This window comes from Phascolarctos cinereus, unplaced genomic scaffold, assembly GCF_003287225.1.
Source record: "Phascolarctos cinereus isolate Bilbo 61053 unplaced genomic scaffold, phaCin_HiC Scaffold_4;HRSCAF=312, whole genome shotgun sequence".
NCBI lineage: Eukaryota > Metazoa > Chordata > Mammalia > Diprotodontia > Phascolarctidae > Phascolarctos > Phascolarctos cinereus.
Window position 1 is genome coordinate 217,738,312 of NW_027555847.1, and position 18,967 is coordinate 217,757,278.

General features: G+C 40.4%; 1 protein-coding gene across 1 annotated transcript in view; it reads left to right on the top strand.

The window, feature by feature from the left end:
* Nucleotides 1-3,639: 3,639 nt before the first annotated feature.
* Nucleotides 3,640-18,967, top strand: part of LOC110202488 (cytochrome P450 2W1-like) — a 43,080-nt gene continuing 27,752 nt past the window's right edge. Inside the window, exons 1-2 of the mRNA XM_020978673.2 lie at nt 3,640-3,865; nt 16,057-16,219. Of these exons, the coding sequence (XP_020834332.1) occupies nt 3,671-3,865; nt 16,057-16,219 (358 nt within the window). The 5' untranslated portion in view covers nt 3,640-3,670. The remainder of the gene's footprint in view (nt 3,866-16,056; nt 16,220-18,967) is intronic.

The following is an 18,967-nucleotide window of genomic DNA, read 5'->3' on the forward strand; positions in this document are numbered from 1 at the left end:
TTTGCATTTTGTTATTTATACATTTGCCTCAATATGTTAGTGCATATAATTTATTTTGCCTTATTAAGTAAATAGCTATGTTTCAGATCTAAAAGTGTCAAAGTAGGTGGCTGGTTGTATATATAGATAGAAAACATATCGGATGGGGGCTTAAGAACTGAAGTGTTAAGTAGAAGTTTATTTCCCCTCAACAGGGTTACTCAACTAGGGCCTTAAAAGCGTTTGAATGTATCTGTATGGTGGCCCATCTCTGGGATCTTAGACCTGCTCGTGGGAGAGCAGTTTGAGGGAATGAGTCAGGCCCATAGAAAAGTGGGACGTTTAACTCCACTAGGCCTAGATGAGGGACAGAGTTAGTTACTAGTGATATAAACATTCCTACTGTGACACATTATCTGGTGTTATATTGTGGGGCTATTGGAAGATTTATTGTTGTTGTACAGTTATTTCAGTTAGTCTGACTCTTCATGACCCCATTTGAGATTTCCTTGGCAAAGATACTGGAGTGGTTTGCCATTTCCTTCTCCAGCTCATTTTACAGATGAGGAAACTGAGGCAAACAGGGTCACACAGCTAGTGTCTGAGGTAGGATTTGAACTTAGGTCTTCCTGACTTCAGGCCCTGTATTCTATCCCCTGTGCCAAGCAGCTGCCTTATGTGCCCTAGCACATAGTAATAAGTATGTCATTGGAAAATTCCACCCACCCATTACTGTCTCATTACAGAAGTACAGCATAGTCCCCAGGCGTTTTTAAAAATAGGTTCACAGTCCAAATTAGGATGGCAGGGATGTTTAACCAGAGACAAGCTATAGCAATTGGGATTTTGCAGAAAGAAGTTGGATTTAGGCACCATATTCTTCTTAGCCATATGCTTCAGTAACCAATCATGTTATTTCATCCAGAAAGGGACAGCAATGCTCCAAGGAGGCTACCCTGAAAGAAATGTGTTTGGCAGAAAAATTTAAATGAGAGTCTGGGGGACCTACAGAGATTAGAGCAGAGATTAGACCATAATGAAGCATGAAGAGGCATCTAAGAGGGTTTATAAGAAAATAGATTAAAAGAAGTCCAGAGGAGATAAAAGGAATAAACAATTATTATTACTATTATTAATTATTATTATTATTATTATTATTATTATTATTGACATTTATAAAGCAATTTAATATTCATAAAGCACTTTCCTCACGGAAGAAATAAAATTTATTTTGTATAAACTTAGTATGAAAAGGCAGCTTAACAGGGTGGCTTGAGTGGAGCTCAGAGCTAATAAGACATGATTCACATCTCACCTCTGAAACATACTAACTGCATGACCCTGATCAAGTCATTTGATGTCTCAATGCTCACTCTCTGACTATAAGTTGCAGAAAAGGAACAATCTTAATTGGTGGGAGTTTTCTCATCTGAAAGTCCCCATACAAATAAAATAATAAAGTGCTGGACTTGGAGTCAGGAAGACCTGAGTTCAAAGCCTACATCAGACACTTAATTAGCTGTGTGATCCTGGGTAAATCACTTTACCTTTGTCTATCTCAGTTTCTTCATCTGTAAAATGGGGATAATCTAGCATCTACCTCCATGGGTTGTCGTGAGGAATAAATGAGATAAAGCATTTTGCAAACCTTAAGGCTCTCTATACATTGCTCAGTCGTTTTAGTCAGGTCTGACTCTTTGTGTTTTTGTGTTTTTTTGTTTTTTGCTTTTTGGTGAGGGCAATTGGGGTTAAGTGACTTGCCCAGGGTCACACAGCTAGTAAGGGTTAAGGGTCTGAGGCTGGATTTGAACTCAGGTCCTCCTGACTCCAAGGCCAGAGCGCTATTCACTGTGCCAAGTAGCTGCCCCAGGTCTGACTCTTTGTGACCTCATTTGGGGTTTTCTTGGCAAAGATACTAGAGTGGTTTGCCATTTCCTTTTTACACGTGAGGAACTGAGGCAAACAGTGTAAAGTGACTTGCCCAGCTAGTAAGTGACTGAGGTAAGATTTGAACTCAGGAAGATGAGGCTTTCTGACTCCAGGCCTGGTCTTCTATCCACTGGGCCACCTAGCAGCCCTGTAAAGCACTATATAAATGCTAGCTGTTATTGTTATTGTTATTATCTCTATTTTGCATAAGAGGCAGTACAAAAAAAGGAGATAGCGAATTGGGAATTCAGATTCAGGGAAGACCTGAATTCAAGTCCCATTTCTGACACATGCTGGCTGTGTGACCTTGGGCAATTCACTTTTCCTCTCTGTGCCTGAGCAACTCTCTAATTCTATGAAGTTCAGAGAAGACAATGATTGCATTATCAGAGGCCTAGAAAAAAAAAAAAGGAAATGTTGTGTGTATACTTACATAACAGTCCTCATTTATCAAGCACTTCGAAGTTTGTAAAGCATTATACATGTTATCTTATTTGATCTTCACAATAACCCAGTGAGATCAGCAGTGCTATTATTAACCCCATTTTACAAATGAGAAAAATTAGTCTGGGGGCAGCTAGGTGGCACGGTGGATAGAGCACTGGCCCTGGAGTCAGGAGGACCCGAGTTCAAATGCAGCCTCAGACACTTGACACTTACTATCTGTGTGACCCTGGGCAAGTCACTTAACCCCATTGCCTAGCCAAAAAAAAAAAAAAAAAAAGAAAAGAAAAGAAAAGAAAAGAAAAGAAAAGAAAAGAAAAGAAAAGAAAAGAAAAGAAAAGAAAAGAAAATTAGTCTGGGAGAGGTTAAATGACTTGCCCAGTATCAAACAGCTAGTAATGTCTAAGGCAGGATCTGAACTCAGGTCTTCCTCCCTTTGAGTCTAGCACCCCACCCACAATATCATTTTCTATGTATGCATACTGTCTCTCTCTATAGAATGTAAGCCCCTGGAGGGCTGGGACCACTTCATTTTTGTCCTGATATTCCCATTGTCTAGTACAGTGACTGACACATAGTAAGTACTTAATAAATGCTGTAAAAGGAGTGATTGATTGACCTAGGAAAACTGGAAGGCAACACAATACATGTCCTATTAAGAATTTAGAGAATGGGGAAGGAAATAAGCATTTATGCAACACCTACTATGTGTTGGGCACTGTGCTAATTGCTTTATAAATATCACCTCATTTCATCTTCACAACAATCTTTGAGGTAGGTGTTGTTATTATCTCTATCTTACAGTTGAAGAAACTGAGACAGACAAAGATTAAGTGACTTGCACAGGGACATGAAGCTAGTAAGTGTCTGAGACTGGATTTGAACTCAGCTCTTGCTGACTCTATTACTTAGCAGGCATAGTGGTTTGAACTCACAATAAGCTTATGAAAAGAATAGTTACTGAGCTCTCCTTTCTATTTTGGTGGGCAAGTAGGCAGTTAGTGTTTAGTCCATGAACTTAGGGGTCCATTCTTTGTGGATGCCCACACTGTCCACTCAGCCCTCTCTCTTGACTAAAGCTCAGTTTCTCAGAGGCTTCATTCACCCACATACCACATTTGTAACTTTAAACCTTTTTACTCCTGGTTATATCTTGCAAACTGCTTATTCCACATTCTCCAAGGTGAGCAAAGAGGGTGGAGTGCTTCTGGCACTCCCAGAGAAGGCATATAAGTAAGCCACGCACTCTGGGACAGACCGTGGTGGGACAGGCATCCTAGGGGCACCTCCCCTGCCTGCTCAACAGGCTCTGACTATCATGTTGTTCTTTACTTTTCTCCTGGCAGACCCCATTGGGATTGCTCTTCTGGGGGCTCTGCTCTTCTGGGGGCTGTTCTGCTTCACCCGACCCAAAGAGCCAGCTGGGAAGTGGCCCCCTGGGCCAACTCCTCTCCCTTTCATTGGGAACCTTCACTTGCTGGATCTCAGGAGACAGGACAAGTCATTGATGAAGGTAGGACTGACTGCTGTCCCCTTGCAAGGACCAGCTTCTCTCTCAGTAAGACGCTTAGCTCTGGGGTTGGCGGGACTGGCCAAAGTGGTCTTGGGACCTCGTTGTCTGCAGCTTCCTCCAGCCTGATGTGGGTGAGTGTGCTACTGAGAGGGTTTTGTGGGGGAAACAGGCAATAATTTCCCACTATCCTCTTCAACAAGTGTTTATCAAGGGTGTAGGGAACAACACTGGTATAAGACCCTGAGTGCAGAAGAGTGAGAGAATATTGTTGGTTGGAGTAGCTGGGGGGAATCTTCAGAATGGAAGGCAACTTTACTTGAGCCCTGAAGGATATGGTTATCCAAAGAAAAAAGGAAGTGGGGTGCTGGTGTAGGGCTCCCCATCTTTTGTTGTTGGGTCTGATTCTTCATGACCCCATTTGGGGTTTTCGTGGCAAGGATACTGGAGTGGTTTGCCATTTCCTTCTCCAGCTCATTTTATAGATGAGGAAACAGGCAAACAGGGTTAGTGACTTGCCCAGGGTCACATAGGTAGGAAGTGTCTGAGGCCAGATTTGAACTCAGGTCTTCCTAACTGCAGGGCTAGCATTCTATCCACTGCACCACCTAGCTGCCCACCCATTACCTCTAGGATCAAATACAAAATCCTCTGTCTGGCATTTAAAGCCTTTCACAAGCTAGCCCCTTCCTAACTCTGGGTTTTCTTACACTATATTCCCCTCTACACACTCTACAATACAGCAACACTGGCCTTCTTGTTGTTGCTCTATCTCCTGTCTCTGTGCCTTTGTATCCTCAGCCCTTAGCACACTGCATGGCACATAGTAAATATTAAATAAATAGTTGTTGACTGACATCACAGTTCAGGAGGGATGTAGTACAGGATGCTGTGGAAAGCATGTGAGATCTGCAGTCAGAAGACCTGGGTCCAAATCCTGCCTGGGACACTTCATACCTTTGTGACCTTGGCCAAGTCACTGGACTTCTCAGGATATCAGTTTCTTCACCTGTAAAATGGGAAGCTCAGACTGGATTGCTTCTAAGGTCCTTTCCAGCTCTGTCTATGAGCTTATTATGAGCAAGGCTTCTAAGGCAAAAATGAGCATGATGCCCACCTGGACCAGTGTGGGGAATGAGCTTTTAGGGGAGGCAGGGAAATAAGCATTTATTAACTACCTGCTATGTTTCAGATATAGTGCTAAGTAGTTTTCCAAATTTTGCCTCATTTGATCTGTTGAGTAGTGTTGGATAAGTGATCTTATTTCTAAAATTTTGACTTAGGTCTCTTAAGCTGCTTGGTGAGTTGCCTCTGAAACCATACCAATGGAGCCATCATTGGTAGAGCATGTCCTTCAAACTGGTTTCTGATGGAGTTGCATTGAACTCTCCCCATCCTTTCACCTGTTTCCTTTGGTGATCTGTGGCAATGAGGAACTAGATGCCCATTTAACAGGTCACAACCTCTCTGTGCCCCAGTTTCCCCATCTATAAAAGGAGGGGGCTGTACTCAATGACTTCTATGGTCCCTTCTGGCTCTAAATCTATAATCCTCTGATCCTATAATCCCTGGCCATGCATGAGACCAGCCCATTTGGCATACACTCAAACTGGTGACTCATGATATGCTTAGACAAAACCATTAAAATCTCTTGTGACTTCTTTCCTTTCTTTGTTTAATAACGTACATTTACAAAGCACTTTTCTCACAACAACCTTGTGAAAGAAATGTCACATGTATTGTTATCTCCATTTGACAGATGAGGAAACTGAGGCATCAGTCAAAGTGTCTTGCTTAAGGTCACAAAGCTAGTTAGGGTTAGATCTGTGTCTCAAAATCAGGTGTTCAATTTCCAAGACTGGTACTCCTCCCACAACACTACACCAATGATTAAGCATTTGGTGCAGTAAGGCTCCCAGGAATTAGAACCCTCAGGCAATGAACCTTTTGGTTAACTTATATTTCTTGTCAGTTGAGCGTTTAATAGATAATTACTTCAACCTTTGCTGAAAGTGAAGATACTTTAGCCTACTTTCCTGCCTTAGCGAATATAGTGGAGTGGATAGGGCTGAATCTTGCTGTGTTGAGTGGAGGGTCTGAGCAAGCAGTTCAGGATTATTCATTCTCATTGATTATGGACTAACTGTAGCTGTAGAAAGTAGGAAATAGATACTACATGGTAAATGTTGCAAAAATTGTTCAGTCATTTCAGTTGTGACCAATTCTTTGTGACCCCATTTGGAATTTTCTTGGCAAAGATTCCAGATCATTTTACAGATGAGGAAACTGAGGCAAATAGGGTTAAGTGACTTGCCCAGGGTCACACAGCTAGTAAGTGTCTGAGGCCAGATTTGAACTCAGGAAGATGTCTTCCTTGACTCCAGCTCCAGAACTCTATTCACTGTACCACCTAGCTGCCCCTTTGAAAAAATTATCTAAGTCTTTAATTTAATGATCTTACTGTTGGGAATATGCTGTGGAAGTGTGTCATAAACAAATAAATGAAGAGAGCTATCTGTTCAAAGATATTCATAGCAGTATTATAAATGATTGAAAAAACAAACTATCATGGAAACAAGTTCAGTGTCAGGTAGAGGAATAGTTAAATAGTTTTTGGCACATTCATGTAATGGGATACTATAAAGCAATCAGTTAAGCAATGCACACTTATTAGCCTCTAATAATTAGCACTTAGTATGTCAGCTTTGTAGTATGTGATGTCGTGGAAAGTGTGTGAGATTTGGAATCAGAGGACCTAGGTTCAAGACCTACCTTTGTGACCTTGGGCAAGTCATTGGACTTCTCAGGATATCAGTTTCTTCACCTGGAAAGCCCAGAATAAAACTGGTATCTCAGTATACCAATGAAAAAGAAAGATCAACAAGTATGTAAAATAAAATGAAATCCTGAAAAGCTTTTATGAAAGAATTTGAAGTAGGGAAGAAAACAGAACCAGAAGAGAGGACCACATACTAAGTCCACCTAAGTACATACTAAGTACTAAGAGGAAAACTGAATGAGAATAAGTGGACCAAAAAATCCTAATGCAGGCTTAGAGGAAGAAGTTGTTATGAAATTGTTATGTTACTTTACCCACTGAAAAGAATTCAAATGTAAATAGTTACACAGCAAATTTAGTTGGCTTCATTGACGTTTGACATTAAGCTTTTAATAAGGCATTAAAAAAACAAAAACAAAAACGATAGGATCTGTGAGTGTACATAGAAGGAAATGGTATTCACCAAAACAGATCAGCAACTGTTCTGGGCAAGTTATAATCTTAGACTTGTCCAAGGTCCTGCAGTCAGCATGTATCAAAGGTGGGATTCGAACCCAGGTTTTCCTGACTCAGAGCTTGACATTCCATCCATAAAGCCACATTACCTTTTAAAGAAACACCTAAACTTTTAAAAAAGGGATGGGAAGCTTCAGGTACTTGACGGAGTAGATACTGAGTGCAGGGGAGCCCTGTAATGAATCGTTTAGACTAAATCTTTTCTACGAGTCTATTTTCTTCTCATCTATTTCTCCTTCAAAGCATGGCTCCATACTTATCAATCATTTTAGCCTCTAGAGGTGGAAGAAAATAAAAACATACTAGTCTTTACTCTCCTTGTAACTCCTTATTCCAGTTACCTGGGGTCCAGTCTTTCAAATTTCTACTGGTTTTTTTTTTTAAATAGAAGATAGTGTACAAATTAGAGGCAGCAAGAGAGGCATGGTGGCTTCCAGGTCTAGAAGAGCTGGGTTCAAGACCTGCCTCTGACTCATACTGCTTGTGTGACTCTGACACCCCCTAGTAACTCTCTGAAAACAACAATTGCCAGTTTGCATTATTATATAACAGCAATTGCCAGCTAATAGTGGTGCAGTGGATGTAGTGCCTGGACTGGAGTCAGGAAGACCTGAGTTCAAATGTAGCCTCACAACACTTACTAGCTGTGTGAACCTGGGCAAGTCACTTAATCCTATTTGCCTCAATTTCCTCATCTATAAAATGAGCTGGAGAAGGAAATAGCAAATCACTCCAACATCTTTGCCAAGAAAATCCCAAATAGGGTCATGAAGAGAGTAAGACAAGGGTCGTGACTGAACAACAAAAACAAAAACTTAACAATTTGCATTGGCTGGAGGGATTTCTACCTGAAGTTCCCTAAGTCAATGCAATTGCAGATCTGACCATAATTAATAAATCAATAATGAAAAGAGGTTTGTCATTGGGTCACATCATCTGAGTTCATATCCTGTCCCAAACATATAGTTGCTAGGTGACCATAGGCAAACTACTTGATTACTTGGTCCCCTTAGGCAACCCACACCTCAGTTCTCCACACAGATGAACTCACAGGTCCAGTCCCTTCCCCCTGTCTACCCCTCTTCCCCACAAATTATATGTGGCAATAGAAGAGGTACTCACATATGTAGTGAAGGGGTCTATATATTGCAAGGGGGGGCTTGTTTCCCCCCCACTTAGCAATATTTTATTATTTCCAATTACATGTAAAAATAGTTTTTAACATCCACTTTTATAAGATATTGAGTTCCAAACTTTTTTGTTCTTTTTTCCCTGCTCTCCTCCCCACCTCCCACAAGATAGCAAGCCATCTGTTATAGGCTACACATGTACAATCATATTAAACATATTTCCACATAAGTTATATTGTGAAAGAAGAATCAGAACAAAAGGGAAAAACCATGAGAAAGAAAAAAATTTTAAATAAGAGAGAAAATAATATGTTTCGATCCACATTCAGACTCCATAGTTCTTTCTCTGGATGTGGATAGTATTTTCCATCATGAGTCTTTTGGAATTGTCTTAGAACATTGTATTGCTGAGAAGATGCTGTTACTGTGTACAATGTTCTCCTGGTTCTGCTTACTTCACTCACTTAACTCAGCATCAGTTCATGTAAGTCTTTCCATGTTTTTCCTGAAATCTGCCTGCTCATCAATTCTTATAGCACAATAGTATTCCATTACATTCACACACCACAACTTATTCAGCCATTCCCCAACTGATGGGCATCCCCTCAATTTCTAATTCTTTGCCACCACAAAAAGAGCTGCTATAAATAGTTTTGTACATGTGGGTCCTTTTCCCTTTTTTATGATCTCTTTGGGATATAGGCCTAATAGTGGTGTTGCTGGATCAAAAGGTAAGCACAGTTTTATAGCCCTTTGGGCATAGTTCCAAATTGCTCTCCAGAATTATTGGATCATTTCTCAGCTCTACCAACAATGTATTGGTGTTCCAGTTTTCCCGCATCTTCTCCAACATTTATCATTTTTCCTTTTTTGACATATTAGGCCATCTGATAGGTATGAGGTGGTACCTCAGAGTTGTTTTAATTTGCATCTCTAATCAATAGTGATTTAGAGCATTTTTTCACATGACTATAGACAGCTTTAATTTCTTCATCTGAAAACTGCCTGTTTATATCCTTTGACCATTTATTTGGGGAATCATTTGTATTCTTTTAAATTTGACTCATTTCTCTCTTTATTTTAGAAATAAGGCCTTTATCAGACATACTGACTACAGAAATTGTTTCCCAGCTTTCTGATTTCCTTCTAATCTTGGTTGCACTGGTTTCATTTGTGCAAAACCTTTTTAATTTAATGTAATCAAAATTATCCATTTTGCATTTCATAATATTCTCTATCTCTTGTTTGGTCATAAATTCTTCCCATCTCCATAGATCTGACAGGTAAATCATTCCTTGCTCTCCTAATTTGCTTATGGTATTACCCTTTATGTCTAAATCATGTATCTGTTTTGACTTAATCTTGGTGTGCAGTGTAAGATGTTGGTCTATGCCTAGTTTCTGCCATATTATTTTCCAATTTTCCCAGCAGTTTTTATCAAATAGTGTGTTCTTATCCCAGAAGCTGGGGTCTTTGGGTTTATCAAACAGTAGATTACTATAGTCATTGACTAATGTGTCTTGTGTACCTAACTTATTCCACTGATCTACCACTCTATTTCTTAGCCAGGACCAAGTAGTTTTGATGATTGCTGCTTTATAATATGGTTTTAGATCTGGTACAGCTAGGGCAAGTGGGGGCTTGTTGTGTATGGCTCAGAGGGAGGCAGAATAAATATTTCTAGTCTCTTCTCCCCTGACCCTTCTCCAAGAGAGACTTTCATTTCTGCCAGGAGGGGAAACAGGAAGTTGGTGCTGGTGGCCACCACTTTACTCTGCTCAGAGAAAGGGGGTACTGGGTTAGAAGTATATCTATCTGTTCCCTTAATAGTTGTTCATTTAAGGGATATGATTGAATTCAAGTTAACTTCTGATCACTTTGTCGCTTCCTGGGGAAGGAAGGCTCTATATTCAAGCCTTGATCCCTTTCCCAACTACTACCAGTTCCACAATGAACACAGATAGCAAATGTCAAAGAAAACTATCCAAATCAAAGCAAAATAGAAATCAGAGAAGATGTACCAGATGATACAGAGTGAAGGAGCTTTCTCATAGGGATTGAGATAGCTCAGCTCATCCAAAAAAGCCTGTCTTTGATCTCACTCAAGGGGGAAACTCCCCCAAATCTCTAGAGTTGCAACCTGGGGCTAGAGGCATGATGGAGACTTCCCATTCCTCTCAAGACTTCCCAGAGTCTTTTCCTTCAGCACCTGGCCTCTTTGTCTTCTCTGGAAGCTGGAAGCCCATGTGATGCTAAGTTTCAAGACTCTCACTTGGAGAGACCCCAAAACTGTGATTGGTTGAGAATCGAAGCTCTCGCCTTTTTCCAATTCTGCCTGCCCCTCATGCAGGTTAGGGCCTTCATTTCTGCCAATAAGGAAAGAGTCCCATACCAGTGGGTCTTGGGATAGAGTTTACATACATAAATAGTAATTATTTTGTGTTCTATACATTAGGCCATTTCACATACTCCACAATCCAGTGACAATGACCTCTTTGCTGTTTCATGCACAAGACAGCCCACCCCCCAACTTCTGGCATTTTCACTGGCTGTCCCTCATGCCTAGAATTCTGTCTCTCCTTATGTTCTAACTCCTGGCTTCTCTGGCTTCCTTGTCTTCCTTTAATTGTCAGCTAAGGTCCTACCTTCCATAAGTATCCTTTGCTGGTCCTCTTTAATCTTAGTGCCTTCCCTCTGAGATTCTCTCCAATTTACTTTGTATATATCTCGTTTGAATAAGGTTGTTTGTGGGATGTCTCCCCCATTGGACTGTGAACTCCTTGAAAGTGGAACCCCCACCTTCTTTGTATCCCAGTCCTTAGCACAATGCCTGGTACATAGTAGGTGCTTAATAAATGCTTCTTGAGGGGAAGCTAGGTGGTGCAATGGATAGAGCACTGGCCGTAAAATCAGGAGGACCTGAGTTCAAATCTGGACTCAGACCAAACACTTGATACTTACTAGCTATGTGACCCTGGACAAGTCACTTAACCACAATCGCCTAAAAAAAAATCAAATGTGGAATAAATGCTTGTTGACTTGAGAGTGGGAGCTCTTGGACAACAGTAGCAACAACATAGTATGATGCCCTGTTTAATAACATATGCTTTTCTTTTTTTAAACAATAGTCATCCATAAGACAATTCAGTCATTCACACCACTGGAGGGTAAGAAGTGGCATTCATAAGTCAAATAATTGCAACTTGGCTTTGAATGAATTTTATGGTCTAGATATTTTTTGGGGGGGCCAACAGATTTACCCTTCTAATCATGTGTTAAAATCCAGTTAGCCAATATAAAAAGGAGTCTTCTTCACTGAGCTCATGTACACTGATGATGGAGACAGTGACCCAGAAATCTGCTGGGTGGCAACAGGGTCTAATGACCTAATTGCTGTTACTCTAGATGAGATCAGTATTTCTCAGGAGTTGACCCCAACATAGCAGATATCTCAGAAATCCTCTTTCCCCACTGATGATGGTAGAATAGTGAAAAGTAGTAGTAATATCTTCTGCCAAGCCTTCTGCCTCTATCCCTGGGAGGATGACCCCAAAGGAGATGACAAGAGATTTGGGAAGACATACTTGTTACTTCTCTCTCATTTCCTATGACGATCCTCTTGGGACTAAGATTGAAAGGAGGAATGGAAGAGGGAGAATTAGAAAAAGTACCAGATGGACAAGATTGACTCCCACTTTAATCTTTTTCAGTCTTATCAGTCTCATCATTCCTCAATATGTCTCTCGTCACACCCACACTCACACCTATATCCCCCCCACACACACATATCCCTGTTGCCAGAGTAATCTTTCATCAACTTTCTTCTTGTTGCAAGAGAGAGATAGGCACTAGACCTGTGACTTAATTGGCATAAGAAACACCCAGGTGAGAATACTTCCTCTAACAAGGCAGGTCAATACCTTCTCTGTGACTTAATCTTAGAGAGTTGCTAGTGTGCTAAGAAAGTAAGTGACTTAGATGAAAAAATGCTCCAAATAACTATTGATTAGAGAAATGTAAATTAAAGCAACTCTGAGGTACTACCCCACACTTATCAGATTGGCAGAAATGGAAAAATGAGGAATGTTAGAAGGGATGTCAAGTCTTCCTGGCTTTAACCCCAGCTTTCTATTTACCATGAACCACTCTAATTTCAACCACCTCTTCATCCCTGAACATGTAATTCATTCATAGCTGATTTGTAAACAGACGTTCTGAAATTGATCCCATTTAAAATGGAACAAGAAGATCACTTGTGATGTGGTGGAAAGAGCAATGTTGTGGGGGCTGGGGAACCAGATTTTTAGATGTGACTCTGACATTGATAAGCAGGCCACTAAGTGTAGCCCAAGCTTCAGTATTCTCATCTGTGAAATGGGAATAGATAAACTAGAAACTAAGGTCTCATCTAGCTACAGCGTTCTATAAAGCAGGTGATGTGTCACCCTGTAGGAACAGCTGCTTTACATGAGCACCAAGAGGAGAGAGGTGGCTGGCATAGTGGAAAGAATATTAGGTTTGAAGCTAGATGGCCTAAGTTCAAGTCACAGCTCTGCCATTTAACACTTGTGTGACCTCAGGAAAGTCTCTTAACCTCTCTGTGCCTCAGTCTCCTCATCTGTAAAAATAAGTGGATTTCAGAGGTGTCAAACTTGCTATCAGAGGACCCTAAACTTCTGCAAAACTCTGGAGTGTCACTGGAGCTAGAATAAAATGTAATTGGGAAATGCTTGACAAAATAGAGTGGCTAGCTGATGCAGTGCAAAGAGCACTGGGCTTGGAATCAGGAAGACTCATCTTCATGAGTTCAAATCTGGCCCCCAGACATTTACTAGCTGTGTGACCCTGGGCAAGTCACTTAATCCTATTTGTCTCAGTTTCCTCATCTGTAAAACAAACTGGGGAAGGAAGTGTCAAACTATTTCAGTATCCCTGCCAAGAAAACCCCCCAAAAAAGGGGTCATGAAGAGTTGGACATGACTGAAACGACTAAACAACAACTTAACAAAATAAATAAAAATACAATACAACATAGATAATGTTAATTTGTGGTTTTCTAAGTCAATGTACCCCTGGATTATACGACTTTTTAGTTCCCTTCTAGCTCTCAATCTGTGATCCAGTATATGGAGCTCTGATAGTAGCTGTAGCAGGTTCTTGTCCTGAGTTCTCCTTTCAGTCCCTTTGTCCATGCATAAGTGGGACCTTCCTGGGTCTCTCATGTCCTAGATTTTCCTGTTAGGACCCAAGCCTAAGTATGAATAGGCATAGAGACCAGACCTGTGATTTCATTCACATAGGAAATTTACATGTGAGGAAATTAACAACAGTAATAACAATAATTAATCATTATAATAGCTAGCATTTCTATAGATCTTTAAGGTTTGCAAAGCACTTTACAAATATTATCTCATTTGATCCTCACAACAAATCTAGGAGGCATGTGCTCTTTTTATTCCCATTTTTACAGATAAGGAAACTGAGGTTAAGTGACTTACCCAGAGTCATACAGCTAGTAAGTGTCTAAGGCAGGAATTGAAATTAGATCCTCTTGACTCCAAATCTGAAGCTCTCTCCAATTGCCTCACCTCTACCAATATGGCAATACCTTTCCTAAAACTTATAGTCTTAAAAAGTTTCCTAAAACATTGAAAGGTTGAGTGACTTTCCTAGTGCCACACAGCCCATATGTGTCAGAGTCAAGACCTGAACCCAAGTTTTCCTGGCTATGAGGCTGGCTTTCTAGACACTAAGCTGAAGTACTTCTCTATGAGTTACCTAATGATAATAATTCACAGTTTATTTGGTCCATGTTCACTGTCGTCCTATGAAGATCCTAATCTCAATTTCTTATGTCTATAATGTATTGTTCACTTCATATAAAGACTAGAAGACATTTGACTAAAGCTGAATCACAACCATTTTTTCAAATCTGCTCCTCACTGTTCGTAGTAAGAATTGGAAACAAAGTAGATGCCCATCAATTGGGAAATAGATGTAGCAATCGTGGTACATGAATGTAATAGAATATTTCTATGCAGTAAGTAAGAAATGATGTTTGTGAAGACTACAAAGAGTCATGGAGAGACTTATATGGAGTGAAGTAAATAGAACCAGGAAAAATATCCACAATGACTACCAAAATGTCAACCAAAAAAAAAAAAACGTAAAGAACAAAACAAAACAGAACACCATGTGATTAGAATCACCAAGTATGGCCCTGAAGGAGAGCTGAGGAAATGCCCCTCCTTTCCTTCTTCGTGGAAGTAGGGGCTCTGGGTATGAAATATATTGTTACATTGTCAGATTGTGTTAAAGCTTTGGTCAGTCTTGTTGAACTGTTTGTTTTTTCCTTTTCTTTTTAATTCTTTGCTATAAGGGATGACTTCTGGTGAATGATAGAGGACAGATATACTTGGAAATGAAGGTGTTATTAAAAAAAAACAACAACCCCACCAAGCCTCCAAATCAATAAAAATGAGAAAAAAGAGAAATTCATTCCTTGCTCTCAAGGAGAGCAGGAAAGTTGGATCCTTTACTGTAGTGAAAGTGAAATGAACAATGTTAGTTTTAAAATTTTAAACTAAAAAATTTTTAAATCTTATGCTGAAGCACTCACTCCTGGGAAGGTCTGAAATCTCGGCTTCCCAGCTCCTAATCTCAACCTGCTGGTCCTGTTTCCCCTCACCTTCTTTCTGTATCAAACCTCATTCTCAGAAATGGGGGACAGACACCCATCTCCTTGGGGATGCAAAAACTGGAGGAGAATATTGACCCAGATCTGGCCAAAAAAAAAAAAGCAGGGATTCAACAAAAGTAATTGAATGGTTAGAGGTCTCCTAGAAAGTCTGCAGGGTGGAGGGACAACTGATGGACTTGAATATTTGGCTGAAAATTTTAAATTGTCACAAATTCTCCAAATAATTGAAGCATATGTAATCATAATATGTATCATAAGATAACAGATCTAGAAGAAATCTCAGAGGCCATCTAGTCCGAATTCTTCATTTTATAGATGAGGAAACTGAGGCCCGGGAGTTTAAATCATTTGCCTCACCTCATGTCAGAAGTACGTAGCAGAGTCAAGATTTGAACTGTGGCCTTTTGATTACAAAGTGAGCATTCTTTCTACTATACCATCCTGGTGTGGAGACTCTTTCCCCCAGTACCAATACAACCTGTATGTGACTTGGTAGATAAATCCTAGATGTTGCCTGAGGCACATACAGGTTAAGTGACTTCCCCTGGGGTCAGGGGCACCCTTGTTCCCCCTGCCCAGATTTCAGAGAGACATGGCGCCATCTTCATCATTCACTTTGGTCTCCAGAAGATGGTGGTGCTAATTGGCTATGAGGCTGTGAAAGAAGCATTGGTCAACTCTGGCAGGATTTGAATCCAAGCCTTTCTTGACCACAGGTTCAGCCTTTTCTGGCCATACTGCTGTCTTATTGCACCCCCAGGGCATTGTTTGGACATTTTTCCACTGGTCGTACATTTGTTAAGTGGTTTGTAAGAGGCAATACCATGTTATGGAAGGGATTCTGGCCTGAGAATCCAGAGATGCAAGTTTACTTAACACGAGGGAGTTGGACAGTTGGTAATTTCCAATTCTAATCTTTTGTGATGTTCTTCTCAATTTGCAATTTAGTCCATAAGAATCCTACAGTTTAATCAGAGAAGGCATTTATAAACCCATGTATTATATGACAACCATCTTTTTCTTTCCACTGATGACCACTGATGGTATGACCCTTGTGCCCCCTCCCCAGATTTCAGAAGAGTATGGCCCCATCTTCACCATTCACTTTGGTCTCCAGAAAATGGTGGTGCTGACTGGCTACGAGGCTGTAAGAGAGGCGCTGGTCAACTCTGCCGAGGAGTTTGCTGACCGACCACCCATTCCCATATTCCAGCACATCCAGGAAGGCCAGGGTATGTGGTTAAGACAATATTGACCCTCACTGGGCATGATGGGGGTGGGAGGAAGAGGAGAACCTCCCAGATGTGTCTCCCCTCCCCCCCAAGTGCCCAAGTAAGCCAAGGCAACTGTCTCTCAGAGCAGCCATTTGCTCCTATTTTGCTTTCATAATTTTGCTAGTATGGCCATGCAATTGAGCATGTGCCCCCAGGCCTAGGGATACATACACACATACACACATGTATATATATACACACACGTATGTGTATATTGTATATATGTGTGTATATGTATGTGCGTATACATACATATACATATAAACATACATACATACGTGTGTGTGTGTGTATGTGTGTGTGTTGAGTCTCAAATTAATGAAGGACTGGGTTGAAAATAAATGGAAGGAGGCAGCTAGGTGGTGCAGTGGATAGAGCACTGACCCTGGAGTCAGGAGGACCTGCGTTCAAATCTGGCCTCAGACAACATAACACTCACTAGCTGTGTGACTCTGGGTAAGTCACTTAACTCCAATTGCCTCACCAAAAAATAAAATAAAATAAATAAGTGGAAGAAAGTGATTTCATGTTTTTTCACAATACTATTTTGTGTTGCAACAGAGCTTTATCCCTTTCAAAGAGCTTTGGACATGTGTCATCTCATGCAATCTTTATCAAACCCTGTGAAGCAGCCAGTGCAATAGTAATAATAGCAACAATAATAATAACAACAATGCACTTTAAAATTTGTAAGTGAAGCAGGAACAGGAAAAAATATACTGACTACAACAGTCTAAGTGGAAAGAATAATCCAAAACCCTTCAAACTTAACCCTGTAATTACGATGACCAAATAATAATGACCTAAAGAAAAGATACGAGAAAGTGCCTTGTAGTAGGAGCAATACTGTAAACCTAAACTACCAGCAGACTGGCCAGAGTCAGGGCCTGCCTATAATATAGCCGCTTTCCTTTTCGGTAGAGCAGACCTGGACAACTTGGCAGTAGGCAGGGGCCAAAATTAAAATAGGCTAAACTTCTTCAGGCCATAAGTAGATTTTTAGTGATTCGCTTTCCAAGTAAAGGTATAATTAGTGATTAAACTATTTTGCTAATAAACCATATTAAAAGAGGGAAATTTCAATTATTATCACTTATTACACTTATTAAGATTTTTATTTATCACGCAATCACATTAATATTAAAAAATTACTTTCCTAACTGGTACAATTTTTAATACATTTTTCAGATTTTCTCACTGTTTACCTTTAGTTAATGGAACGCATTACACTTTTTGTCAGCAATCAGTTTATCATACTCCGGAATCATGTTTGAAATTAATTTCTTTAGAAATCTGAAAAACTAACCTTAGTAGCTGCCTCATTTTCTGAATTTACTTTTGTGAAAAACGGTTGTTCTCCTCTGAGATTTTTCAACAATTTGGACGCTTTCAATTTGTTTTTCATTGGTGTCCAATTTGCTTAAGTCAGGATGTTTTGACTTGAAATGGTGACAAAGATTGTGTTCCTTCAAAATGACTATTACTTCTCGGCAAACAAGGCACAATATTTTGTCTCTCATGTAAGAAAACAAGGATCTATTTGTCCACTCCTCTATGTTCTGATTCAGTCTGCCATTTCTTTTTGTCATCCATTTTACAAAGTCACCCCAAAAACTTTAATGATAGAACTGAAAAATCTCCACGGCAACTGCTCATATACAAAGAAATACTGAACTGAGTGTCTGACCCTGGAGAGCGCTCCAGACACTCACGTAACTTGGAGGGCGGCTGCGCAGCGAAGGAGGAGAAGAAACTCTCACCTTGTTGCTGCTCATTGAATAGTGGATGTCAGCTGTGTTGGCATGCAGCACTCAGTCCCTTCAATGCCAGTAATGACCAAAAACACAACAAAAAGATACAACTCTTGCTCCTCTCAGACTAGAGACAGACTGATGGTGGTTGGTTGCCATGGCTCACGTGACAAACAGGAGCGAGTATGCCGTGGCAACCCACCCTCCACGGCGGGTTAAGCAGGGCACAGACAAAGCACTCACTACAACTTCACTTTCTTTTACAACCTCTACATTTTTCGTGGGCTGCCCAAAATCCTTTGGTGGGTCACAAGCAGCCTGTGAGCTGTAGAGGAAGGGGATCATGGATGCAGAGCATCAAATGAACTGCCAGACTAGGGTGATGTGTCAGTTTTCCAGAACTTCTCTCCTTTACACTTTGCTAAAGGGGATGGATTTCTGGGCAGGGGAGAGGGGTATGTTCAGAAATAAAGGTAATGTGAAAACCAAAGATATCAATCAAAATTTTTTGTTAAGGTCTGTGAAGTGATTTATTGAAATCATGAAGCTTCAAAGGAATTTACACTCCCTCTGTTGTCCTTCATTCTTGAAGAAGACTAAAATGACATCATTTTATTGGAGTCAAGATACGTACAGCATGTCTGACTGTGGCTGATCAAACCAATACAAGCTTGGAAGGCTCTATCACAGGTCAGGCAGAAATAGTTCATGTGAACATCTGGAGTGTATACACTCCCTAGAGGCAGCTAGGTGGTGGTGTGGGTGGATAGAGTGCTGGACCTGGAGTCAGGAAGACCCGAGTTCAAATCTTGGATCTGATACTTATTAACTGTGTGACCCAGGATAAGTCACTTAATCTCTTTCCACTTGTTTCCTCATCTGTAAATTGAGGATTTATCTCAAAGTAAGGATCAAATGAGAGATAACATATCTAGATTGGTTTGCAATTCTTCAA